Source organism: Heterodontus francisci, chromosome 5 (genome assembly GCF_036365525.1).
Source record: "Heterodontus francisci isolate sHetFra1 chromosome 5, sHetFra1.hap1, whole genome shotgun sequence".
Classification (NCBI taxonomy): Eukaryota; Metazoa; Chordata; class Chondrichthyes; order Heterodontiformes; family Heterodontidae; genus Heterodontus; species Heterodontus francisci.
The window spans coordinates 113,446,479-113,458,662 of NC_090375.1; the positions used below are offsets into that span (position 1 = coordinate 113,446,479).

A 12,184-nucleotide genomic window follows, 5' to 3' on the forward strand; every position below is an offset into this window, starting at 1 on the left:
CAACTCATCCAGAACTTTTCCATCCCATTTATCCCATACGAAGTGCTACTTACCTAACATCCCTTTCCTGCTGATGCCCAGTTCCCAAGTGTATGGATTTCAAAATGCTTATTCACAAATCTCTCCTAAGCCTCACTCCATCCTACCCTACCCCATCTTCTCTACCTCTACAATCCCATTTACACCCTATGGACTTGCTATTAAAGACTACAGTATACCGCCACCTCTATATTCCACTTCTCCACTAAGACTATAACCAACTTGTTCTACAGAGTCACTAGAAAGTAAAAAGATTGAAGTAACAACTCCTCAGGCTTAATTAATGCAGTATACTGTTACTCACCATATCACCTGCACCAACTAGTGCAGTGACCTGGATTTTGCAGTAGTAATGACAGCAAAACTGTCAGCATTTGCCTTCAATACTCCTCTGAATCTGATGGCAACTTCTGGAGTCTGCACATGCACAGTTAAACGTGGAAAGCCAGAAGTTGCTGTCAGTGATTCGTCGCTACGCCATCGAGTGGGCAGTTGAAGTTCCCCACACTGTAATCAATTAGTAATAGAAACATAGAAAAAAGGAGCAGGCGTAGGCCATTCGGCCCTTTGGGCCTGCTCCGCCATTCAAAAAAGATCATGGCTGATCGTCTAATTCAGTACCCTGTTCCCGCTTTCTCCCCATATCCCTTGATCCCTTTGGCATTAAGAAATATATCCATCTCCTTTTTGAATATCACTGAACTGATGAGAACTTGCCCTTTTACTCTATTAGTCTCACTGTAAAAAAACAAACTGTAAAAATTACACCTTGTTGAATGAAGTTTTTAACCATGTACTAAGTTAATAATTACTCCTGAACATCCTCAATTGTGCTGAAAACTATTTATAGTTTATAGAATGTCAAATGTTTCCATTATGATAAAAGGTTCCACATTTTAAAAAAATGTTTTTGAAACTTTCATGACATTTCAGCTTCTACCTCCCATGTATATGTCCCAATCTTTATTTTGCTCTCTATAAAATATTAAAAAGTGAAGGATAATCAGTGCTTATAACTTCTTGGTTGGCTGTCTATGAAAATACGTCAATGTGATTGGTTGCTTATCCTGCTTGATGATATTACTGTTGCTGGACACCTGGAGATTCTTCTTTGAATTGGCACCAGATTCACATCAATGTTGGGAAGTTTGCTTTGAGGTCAAGGGTGAACACCATTGCTTTGCCGCTGACCGCAAAAATTGGGACTAATATGAAAAAAGACTTCTAGTGAATACAGAAGGCTACTTACTTAAAAACCGCCGCAGCTTTACCAAATCTAAGTGGAAATGCTCAATAAGTCCATGGTATTTAAACAAATGGAAGGTCAAAGTAATCAGACTATTTCCTGGAAGAGAAAAAATACATGAAGCATATAAATTGTAATTACTCATCCTAATTTCACTGTTGCACATTTAAGCTTTTAACAACAACATTACTATCATGTTCAAGCATTTTGTGCTAACTTGTTTAATACTGATTAGATATCTGGAAAATGAACACAGTGCTAGGGAGTGTTGCTGTATTGAACTCAGAAAACCATTTCTTCATTTAGTTTAGTTTAGTTTTCAGTAACCATTTTATTCACAAGCTGAAGTATGCAGGTTATGGAGCTAACCCATCCAAATTAAGTAGCTTTTGATTTCATTTGATTACTAACTCAGTACCTAGCAAACACACAAAGAACCTATGTATACCCTCACCAAAATAACACCTTCTTTGCACAGAGAGCCTGGCCAAATTCCTCAACTGACGGATCAAGCAGAAGACTTACATGGGTCATGTTTAGCCTGGGCTAAGAGACAGATACTGGGGTCTTAAATCTTGAGACTGAAGATCTTCAAGGCCCTAGATAAGGTATATGACATGATTCAACAATTACCTAAAAAACTACTCAAATGTATCCAGTACACAATCAAAATAACTCAAAATCAGAGACTGCTGATAATTTCAATCATTGCACTTAAGCAACATAGGTCAGACATTGAGGCCATATCTTTCAAATGCACAAGTTTGAAGCACAAACAAAATTATGATGGTTAAATCATACATAGGGCATCTGCACATAGTGCAGATTTCATAAGTTTTCTTATCTTCTAAAATGTCTGAAGATTATATTTCAAGTCAATACATATTTGAATATTAACTTCTGATGGTGGGGAAAAGTCAATAATAACTAACAATGCTTTTCACTTTGTATGTATATAAAAATCATTGTAGCATAATTTTTAGTTCCAAATGCTGAATACACTTCACAATACATTAAAATTGTTAGAAATCAATATTTTCTAGGGGATCATGCCTCTAAAACCACCAAGGAAACACATTCGATATCAGAATTCACTCTTGCTACTTAAAATATTTTTAAATTCACCAATCCAAAAATAATTAGTAATTTGTTTTTTCCACCTAAAATTGTTGTGCTGTAGCCATAGTCCAAAAGGACCATAGGCTTCTCTTTCCATTAGACAGCTGCTACTGTATAGCTTGAGGGGCACCACTCCTCAAGCATGGGGCAAAGCAAGGAGACAGACCTCCATGAACTACTACAGCAGGTATGGGGATAAACCTGTGCTGTTGGAAGTCTTTCTGCATCACACTCTATCCACCTAGCCAAATGAGCTTACTGACCTCCCACAACCTAAAATATAACAAATTAGGTATAGCTACAGCTTAAGTTAAGTAAAGAAGAGCAGAGGGCACATGCTGGGCTAAAGGAGACAAGGACAAGGGACTGGGAGATACAGGGCCAATTAAAGTTGGCACATAAAGGGGACAGGTGGGGAACTAGAACTTTGTGCATGATAGGATACAGGTAACAGTTTTGCATATAATTTTGGCTGAACAGTCTGGCGAGTGTTAAGATGGTGGAGGAATCAAGGACGAGAGAAGATAGAGACCTGGATGTCTTCAACAGACATGTAAAACTTATGACTATCAAGAGGAAGAAAAAAATACCGGACCCGGAAGCGAGACCCGACCCGAACCAGACACAGGTCGTCGGGTCCCGTCAGGTTCGGGTCGGGTAGCAGGCCTTTACCCTGGGGTACACCCAAAGTGGAAGAAGCCATTGCAGAAGGACTTTGTTGGGTCAAGTAGAGCTGAACCAGGCTAAGCAGTGACACCAAAGTAGACCCCAGACGAGTGACTGAAGAGCAAGGTAGACCACGAGAGATATAGCAGAATGAGGAAGGGTAATTCAACATGGTCACAGTTATAAAAGATGGCATTAGCAGCATTACCATGTAGGGCCGAGTATTTGTCAACACGGTGCAAATCAGATTGAAGAGATTCGGAGAGGGAATAATGGGAGAAGTGGGCACAAACAATACAACATGAGAACTTGTGAGAAAGAGGACTGGAGACAGGGCAGTAGCTGACGACAGAAGGATCAAAGTTGGATTTTTTGAGAGGTGGGCTGATACCAGCAGTCATGAAGAGTGGGTAGACCAAGCCTGACGATATTGGTAAACATCAGGTGAAGGAGTAACTGCGTGATCAGGAATTAGGTGAGTAGGGGATTGAATGTACAGCAGATGATTCTTAGAGAAAATTAGCCTGGCAAGGTTTAGGGATGGGTGAAAGATGAAGGAGGTGCTGCAGAGTGATCCTTGCAAAGGAAAAGTACGGGGTAGCAAGATTCAGGAGCCTTGGACAGAGAGGGTGGTGATTAAGGCAGCCAAGCAAATGTTATTGATCTTTCAGCAAAGAAATCCATAGATTCCTCATGTATTTAATCACAGTGGGCATCACAGTTTATCGCCTCATCTTACAGCCATACCCTAACAATTACTGCAAGGCCTGCCAGAGTGCGACATTGGATGATTTTTCCCTCCCTATCCTAAGCATGCTGAGGTCAATTATAATGCGTCTAACACTGTCCAGATGCTATCTGCTGACTCAGAACAAACCAGGGTTTGATGTTAGGATTTTCTTTATCCTGGGTTACAGCTTTTTATAGTGAGAATGCTACCTGTGGATCTGGCTCCTCAAAGCAACAAAACATTCAGCTCCAAAGAAAGGATCTGTATACCATTATTCAGTGTTTAATAACATTTTCCAGTCAATATAGAATAGAATCATAGAATGGTTACAGCACAGAAGACGGCCATTAGGCCTATGGTGTCTGTACCAGCTCTCTGCAAGAGGAACTCACCTGGTTCCACCACCAGGCCTGCAAATTTTTTCTCGTGATAATTATCCAATTCCCTTTTGAAAGCCACGATTCAATCAGCCTCCATCACGCTCTTAGGTAATGCATTCCAGATTCTAACCACTCGCTGCGCAAATTTTTTTTTCTCATGTCACCATTACTTCTCTTGCCAATCATTTTACCCCCCTCTTGTTCCCAATCCTTCTGTCAATGGGAACAGTTTCTCCATATCTACTCTGTACAGACCCCTCAGAATTCTGAACACCCCTATCAAATCTCCTCTCAACCTTCTCTAAGGAGAACAGCCCCAGCCTCACTAATCTATCCACATAACTGAAGTTCCTCATCCCAGAACCATTCTCATGAATCTTTTCTACACTCTCTCTAATGACTTTACATCATTCCTGAAGTGTGTTGGCCTGACCTGGACACAATACTCCAGTTGAGGCCGTACCAGTGTTTTACATAGGTTCATCATAACTTCCTTGCTTTTATACTCGATGCCCCCATTTATAAAGCTCAGGATCCCATATGCTTTACTCACCAGGGCGACATTTACAGACCCTCTGACGTTGGGGGTCGTGTCGGGAGTGTCCGGAAAATGTTACTGGAAGAGGTCCGCCACGGGCCTCACCAGGAAGACCCAGCCCCATATTGCTGGCGCAGCAAGGCCTCATGGCAGCCCCACCCCCGCCGCTCGACGGCGGCATTGAAATTTTAATTTATTAAAAGTAATGATTTAAATACTTACCTGCTCCCGCTTTCGGTTCTAGTGCGATATTCGTGCCAGTGGCAGGCACTCCTGTGCCTTTGGATCTCCATCCGGAGATCCGAGGTGTAAAACTGGTGGGGAGGGGGGACCAGGTAAGTATTTCAGCGCTGAGTGGGGAAGCAGGGTCAAATTTAAATGATTGGTGTAGGGCATGATGGGCAGGGTTAAAGATGAAAGTTTGTGAACTTTGCGGGTGGGGGGGGGGGGGGGGGGGGGGTGGGGTAGGGAAGGTCAGGTGCACAAGCTAAGTATTTTGGCAGGGGAAGAGGGCAAGGAATGAAGTGTTCGGTTATGGGGGGTGGGAGAGGGGCTAGGAAAATTTATTTAATTGTTTTTAATAGAATCAAACTCACTATTTCTTGAAAATGAAAATGAAATGTAAGGGGTGGAAGCCCTTTAAAAATGGCATCAGCGCCTGCACAGTGGTGCCTGACGCCATTGCTGGAGACGCATTGCCTGCTCCCTCCAGGTCATCGGGTAGTTCGGTGCACCATGGCCATGTAAATGAGCCGCCATGTTTAATATCACGGCAGCTCCACTGAGTAAAGCCCGCACGTGCGGGCTGTCATCTTTGAAGCTCACCGAGATCGGCAGCGAACTTGTAAAATGCAGCCCACCACTTTCTCAACTTGCCCTGCTACCTTCAATGATTTATGCACATATACCCCCTGGTTCCCCTACTCCTGCACCCCTTTTAGAATTGTATCTTTTTATATTGCTTCTCCTCGTTCCTATCAAAATGAATCCCTTCAGAATTCTCTGCATTAAATTGCACCTGCCACTTGTCTGCCCATTTCACCAACCTATCTATGTCCTTCTGAAGTTCTACACTATTCTCCTCACAGTTCACCAAATTTCCAAGTTTGTGTCATCTGCAAATTGTGACATCGTGCCTTGTGCACCAGGTGATTAATATAGGTCAAGAAAAGCAGCGATCCTAACACCAACCACTGGGGAACCCCACTGGATACCTTCCTCTAGTCCGAAAGATAACCGTTCACTAATACTCTCTGTTTCCTGCCAGTCAGCCAATTTAGTATCCATGCTGTTACTGTTCCTTGTATTCCATAGGCTCTAACTTTGCTGACAAGCCTGTTATGTGGAACTATATCAAATGTCTTTTGGAAGTCCATGTACACATCAACCCTCTCACTTAACTCATCAGAAAACTCAAGCTAGTTAAACATGATTTGTCGTTAACAAATCCATGCTGGCTTTCCTCAATTACTCCACATTTGTCCAATGACTGTTAATTCTGTCCCAAATTATCGTTTCTAAAAGCTTTCCCACTACCGAGGTTTATCTGACTGGCCTGTAATTGCTGGGCTTATGCTTACATCCATTTTTTTTGAACAAGAGTGTAACATTTGCAACTCTCCAGTCCTCTGGCACTACCACTGTATTAAGGAGGATTGGAAGATTACGGCCAGGGCCTCTGCAATTTCCAACCTTATTTCCCTCAGTATCCCTGGATGCATCTCATCCAGTCACAGAGTCATACAGCACAGAAACAGGCCCTTCGGCCCATTGGGTCTGTGCCGGCCATCAAGCACCTACCTATTCTAGTCCCATTTTCCCGCACTTGGCCCGTAGCCTTGTATGTTATGATGTTTCAAGTGCTCATCTAAATACTTATTAAATGTTGTGATGGTGTTCCAGATTGCAACCACCCTCTGGGTGAAAACATTTTTCCTCAAATCCCCTCTAAACCTCCTGCCCCTTACCTTAAATCTATGCCCCCTGGTTATTGACCCCTCCACTAAGGGAAATAGTTTCTTCCTATCTAATCTATCAATGGCCCTCATAATTTTGTATACCTCAATCATGTCTCCCCTCAGCATTCTCTGCTCCAAGGAAAACAACCCTAGCCTTTTCAGTCTCTCTTCATAGCTGAAACACTCCAGCCCAGGCAACATCCTGGTGAATCTCCTCTGCACCCTCTCCAGTGCAATCACATCCTTCCAACAGTGTGGTGACTAGAACTGTACACAGTACTCCAGCTGTGGCCTAACCAGCTCCATCATAACCTCCCTGCTCTAATATTCTGTGTCGGTTAATAAAGGCAAGTATTCCGTAAGCCTTCCTAACCACCTTATCTACCTGTGCTGCTGCCTTCAGTGATCTATGGACAATCACCGCAAGGTCCCTCTAAACTCCCTCGGGTCCTACCATCCATTGTATATTCCCTTGCCTTGTTAATCCTCCCAAGATGCATCACCTCACACTTCTCAGGATTAAATTCCATTTGCCACTGCTCCGCCCATCTTACCAGCCCATCTATATCATCCTGTAATTTAAGGCTTTCCTCCTCACTATTTACGACACCACCAATTTTCTTGTCATCTGAGAACTTACTGATCACATCTCCCATATTCACGTCTAAATCATTAATGTGCACTACAAACAGCAAGGGTCCCAGCACCGATCCCTGCGGTACACCACTGGTCACAGGCTTCCACTCGCAGAAACAACCCTCGACCATCACGCTCTGCCTCCTGCCACTAAGCCAATTTTGGATCTAATCTGCCAAATTGCCCTGGATCCCATAGGCTCTTTCCTTCTTAACCAATCTCCCATGTGGGACCTTATCAAAAGCCTGGTGACTTATCAACTTGAAGTACAGTCAGCCTACCTAATGCCTACTATTTATCAATTTTTATCATCCAGTGTCTCAATTACCTCCTCTTTCACTACGATTTGGGGAGCATCTTCCTTTGGTAAAGACAGATGCAAAGTACTCATTTAGTACCTCAGCCACACCCCCTGCCTCCATGCATAAATTGCCTTTTAGATCCACAATCAGCCCCATTCCTCCATTTACCACCCTTTTACTATTTATATGCCTATAGAAATATTTATCAAAAAATAAAAAATTATACAAAGGTCACTGGACCGCACTGGGGTACAGTGCTGGTGGGCACAGGTCTGTAACAGTAGTTTATATGGAATAGATGGAGAGCATTCTATGGTTAAGTCTAAACAAGTTATTGTAATCCTCGACAGATTATCAATCAGACCCTAATTTTGGAGTACAGGAGTATAATTTTGGGCTATCTACCTTTAAAATAGGACTAAGGGACAGCCCTAAGAAACAAACCCTGAAAACGACTGAGGAGACAGAAATTTAAAATGCATCATGGACAAATGATGGACAGCTATCAGAATGTTGAAAGGAATTCTTTCTAATGCTGGGTGCTGATTCTGGCATTCCAGAAGAAAATAAGGGAAGAATTTTAAACTGTGGACACGCTGTCATGGCCCTGTATTTTTTTTTTCTGGCAATATGTGGTTTGCCTTTAAGCCTTGCAAAGGATCAGCACTGCTTTAAGAACCAACAAGCCTTAGGATTAGAGAAAATGAATTTTCAGTTGCTGTTGGATACAACCATTTGGAGACTGCGATTCAAAAGGGTGCATTCTCGTTACCATGGAACCAGCCACTGGGATTGAGTATCAAGCGATACATTTGTTACAATTCAATTTTGAACTGGCTTTTAGTTGAAGACAGTCTGTTCTAACAGAACTCAGAGAACACAGATACAGACAGCTGGTGTTAGCACCTGAAAATAGAGCTCTCTGCCATTTAAACTGAAGGAAGCGAAATTTAGTCTGTTTAATTATTATCTCTCAAAATTCTTTAAAAAGTCAAGGCAAAACATTTGAACATCTGATCATTTGAACTGAAGGAAGTTAGACTGTGACAATCTTTTATCCCTCAAAAACTCTAAAGTCAGATTGATTCTATTGAAAGTGTTCACAAGTTATTAATTGTTGAAATCCACCATGGAAGAAGGAAGCATCACCTACTGCTGAAGTTCGACTGCAGACTGTTCTACTGTGGAAGAACATTTTTCCCCATCGGACGGCTATGAGGACTTCAAACAACACTGGACTGTAAACTTGCAAGGACTCTAATTTTTTCTATTTTAAAAGTTGCTTATATCTTAAGAGTGTTTAAGAATTTAGTTTTTTTTAATTAAACAGTTATATTCTGATTGGGGGCTTTGACTGGAGCAGTTGGTCCGAGCAATGCTCACAGTGTGGGAGGCCGGCAGGGGGTCAGGAACCCAAAAATAATGAAGCAGGTTTTACCAGGGCTATTGAACTGAGCCCTGGCAATAGCATTCACCTTCCAGGTTGTCCAACAATCAGAGCAGGTGAGTGTGATCACAACCTGCACCGGTTGAAACCGCAATGTTTAAAATGATCCCGGCAGGAGTCAGAATTGATCCATTCTGCAACTGTCAGGACAGAGTCAGGAACATTATGGAAGGAGTCCCAACGTGGGAAGGCTGCCACCGGCACCCCACCGTTTCTCGGAGGCATCCCTGGAGGCCATGCTGTGCGCTGTAAGAGCCCAGAGAAATATTATTTCCAGAAGATGGAAGGAAGAGGCCAGCCTCTGAGAGCAAGCAGACACGGTTTGAAGTTGCAAAGCAGGTAAGCAGCAGAAGTGTGCTCCAATGCTCATGGGTATGGTGCAAAAAGAGGTTCAAATACCTCATCATGGCAGGAAAGGTAAGTGGCATGCCACACTCAAGTGTAAACCCCATCACTCTACATCTCCAAGTGGACAAAAGGCCAGCTCAAAAATTCATAACTCCCCAAATGAAAGGAAAGACTCGAGTCACCCTAACTTCAGACATTACTATTGGACTGTTCAGCTCTCGAGGAATGCCAGCAGGAAAGCAGCCTCCCCACAGAACAGGTTGAATTTAGTTCAGCCAGCAGGGCTCCCAGCAGCAGGCTGAAAAGGTGAGGGGAACCCCACCTCAGCCTTTTGGAGCCCTCCCGGCTCGAGTCAACAGCACCCGGGCAATTAACTGCCCAGCATTGGGATCCCCATCCCTTTAAGGACTCCAAGAACTGCCAGCCATTCAGTGGGCTGGCAACTCAGTAGTATCAGCAGCGCCACTGGGAGTGGTGGCTACTACCTGGAATGGGCATTCCACTACAGGAGGCCTGGAACCAGGCCCAGTGCTGGATCACCAGACCAAAGGTAAGTGAGAGGGGGTCTCAGGGCCAGTCTGGCAGGCGCAGGCAATGGCTGGGGGAGGGTGGGCATGGAGGGCAGGGGTTGTTAACGTAAGGGCAGCTTTTGTCGTTGGGGGCCCTCCGTGGGCCACAGATTGCCATGGAAGATGCCCCCACCCCCCCACACCAAGCTTGCAGGGAGGCTACCTTGGTTTAATGAGTGACCTCCCTGCATAGCAGAGGCCCCCCTGCTGCCGGTTTAGTTGCAGTGGCGGCAGGAAGAGCCCCTTAAGTGGCTAGTGATTGACCACAAGGGCCTCAATTGGCCTCTGGGCAGGAACGCCATCTTTGGCCTTTCCTGTCCTCGATTTATTTGTAGTTCAACGAGCCCCTCCTGCCTTCAAGCCCATCTCCTGGGGGCCCATTAAATTCCGCCGAACCTTTGGTGTGACTGGAAATCCACATGATGGTTTCAGGGAGTTGTCGTTCATTGCTTAATCATGTTATATCAGCCTCGTGGTACAACTGTGCTCTTTGTGCTGTAAGGAAAGGTGAGCTGCACAGTAGCTTGTGAAAGTTGTACTAAGCTTTCAATACATCAGGCCTCATCTGGGCAGACTACATTGAGGAACAGTGATCCCAAGGTCCAGAATATTCATGAGGCTTTACTGGTTGTGTTGTTTACGCACATGGGTGAGGGAGGAGTTGGAATGATTAGAAAATGGGATGGATTTTTTTTCTCAAATTACTGACTTCTGTGTATATTATAGTTCTAAATTTTAGGAATATATAGCAGGATGTGTAAGGAACCGTCCCGTCATGGAAATGTGTTTTAGCAGAGTATGAATCAAAACATAAAAATGACCAGAAATAACTAGCGCTGTCTCTCAGAACTGATCTATCCATATTCTGAAGTGAAATCACAGTTGTTACAGTGGCTCATGGTTCAGTGGTTTGACTGGTTAAAAAGGCACTATGATGTTACAGATGTACATTCAAAGTCGTATGTAACTTCCTTCTCATCCTTTTTATTTTAGAAAAATCAGTATGAAGAAAATGTCAGCTATTTTTGCTAAGATCTATACAGGATGATCCCACTGAGAAAAAAAAATTGTATGTCAGCCTTTCAAATAAAGGTCAATAAATTTTGGCAGATTTGAGAAAGCACATAATTGTTAAAAAAAAGGTACGTTGTAATCACTTGGTCTAACTTACCATTTGTTAATCTGTCAAAAAGAAAGATGTCAAAATTCCAACTTCCATTCTTTTCTAGCATACACTGAAAGCACAGACAAAATTAATAGTGTTTAAAAAAAACCTTGCAAGCTGAAATTCATCCTTAAAAGTTAAAAAAAAAAACAATTAATTTTTAATTTTGTGTTAGCACAAAAACTGTGTGTTCTTCAAACCCAGAAATCCTCTACATCCACAGAGAAAAACAAAAAGTTGGGAATACTCAGCAGGTCTGGCAGCATCTGTGGAAAAAGGAACAGAGTTAACGTTTTAGGTCACTGTCCTTTCATCAGGGTTCTGGTGAAAGGCCATCGGCCTGAAACGTTAACTTGTTTCTCTCCACAGATGCTGCCAGTCCTGTGAGTATTTTCAGCATTTTCTGGGGTTTTTTTTCAGATTTCCAGCATGTACAGTCTTTTACTTCCGTATCAGAGAGAACCTGGCTATCAGGTCAGACAGGCCAAATGGTGGAGGGGTTTTTTTGGTGGGTGGGGGGTGGGGGCAGTGGTGGGGACAGCAACAGCGTGTATGGAAAATAATTTTACCTTTAAGCCATTTAGACATGAATGACTTCATGGTCAGCAGTGAAACCGTCCTTGTGGCCTCTTCTATTCCCAAAGCTTGGAAAAGTACATTTTCCAAATGAACAAATAAATCCAAGGAAGTGAACAAGCATGACATACGTGGATCAGTATAAATAAATGCAATGCAATTTCTTGGTATGTAGAACATGATCCAGATTCAAAGAAAGTGAAAGACTATACCAAGTACATAGGCAATTTTAGTTCCATTTTTCTTTGAATCCCCAAAATACCATTGAAAACTGACCATGTAATGGTTCTGGAGAAGTTTTTTTTTGGCCTTGAATAAGTGGCATCAAGCCCAGTTATGGCAAGCTATAAATAGTGATATCAACTCCAAACAGTTGACAGACAGATCCAAACAATGCTTTGTAAAGGTATTAGGTTACTCCACACAGTTGCTTTAGCAATACTATCCACTGAAATGCTTTTGTCT

General features: G+C 42.9%; 1 protein-coding gene across 5 annotated transcripts in view; it reads right to left on the reverse strand.

Moving 5' to 3' along the window:
• pde7a (phosphodiesterase 7A) overlaps window positions 1-12,184 on the reverse strand; it is a 159,116-nt gene that overhangs the window by 35,994 nt on the left and 110,938 nt on the right. For all 5 annotated transcript variants that reach the window (XM_068031917.1, XM_068031914.1, XM_068031915.1 and 2 more), the window contains 2 exons: window positions 11,150-11,213; window positions 1,289-1,384 (listed from right to left, as the gene is read on the reverse strand). In XM_068031917.1, coding sequence (XP_067888018.1) covers window positions 1,289-1,384; window positions 11,150-11,213 — 160 coding nt within the window. The remainder of the gene's footprint in view (window positions 1-1,288; window positions 1,385-11,149; window positions 11,214-12,184) is intronic.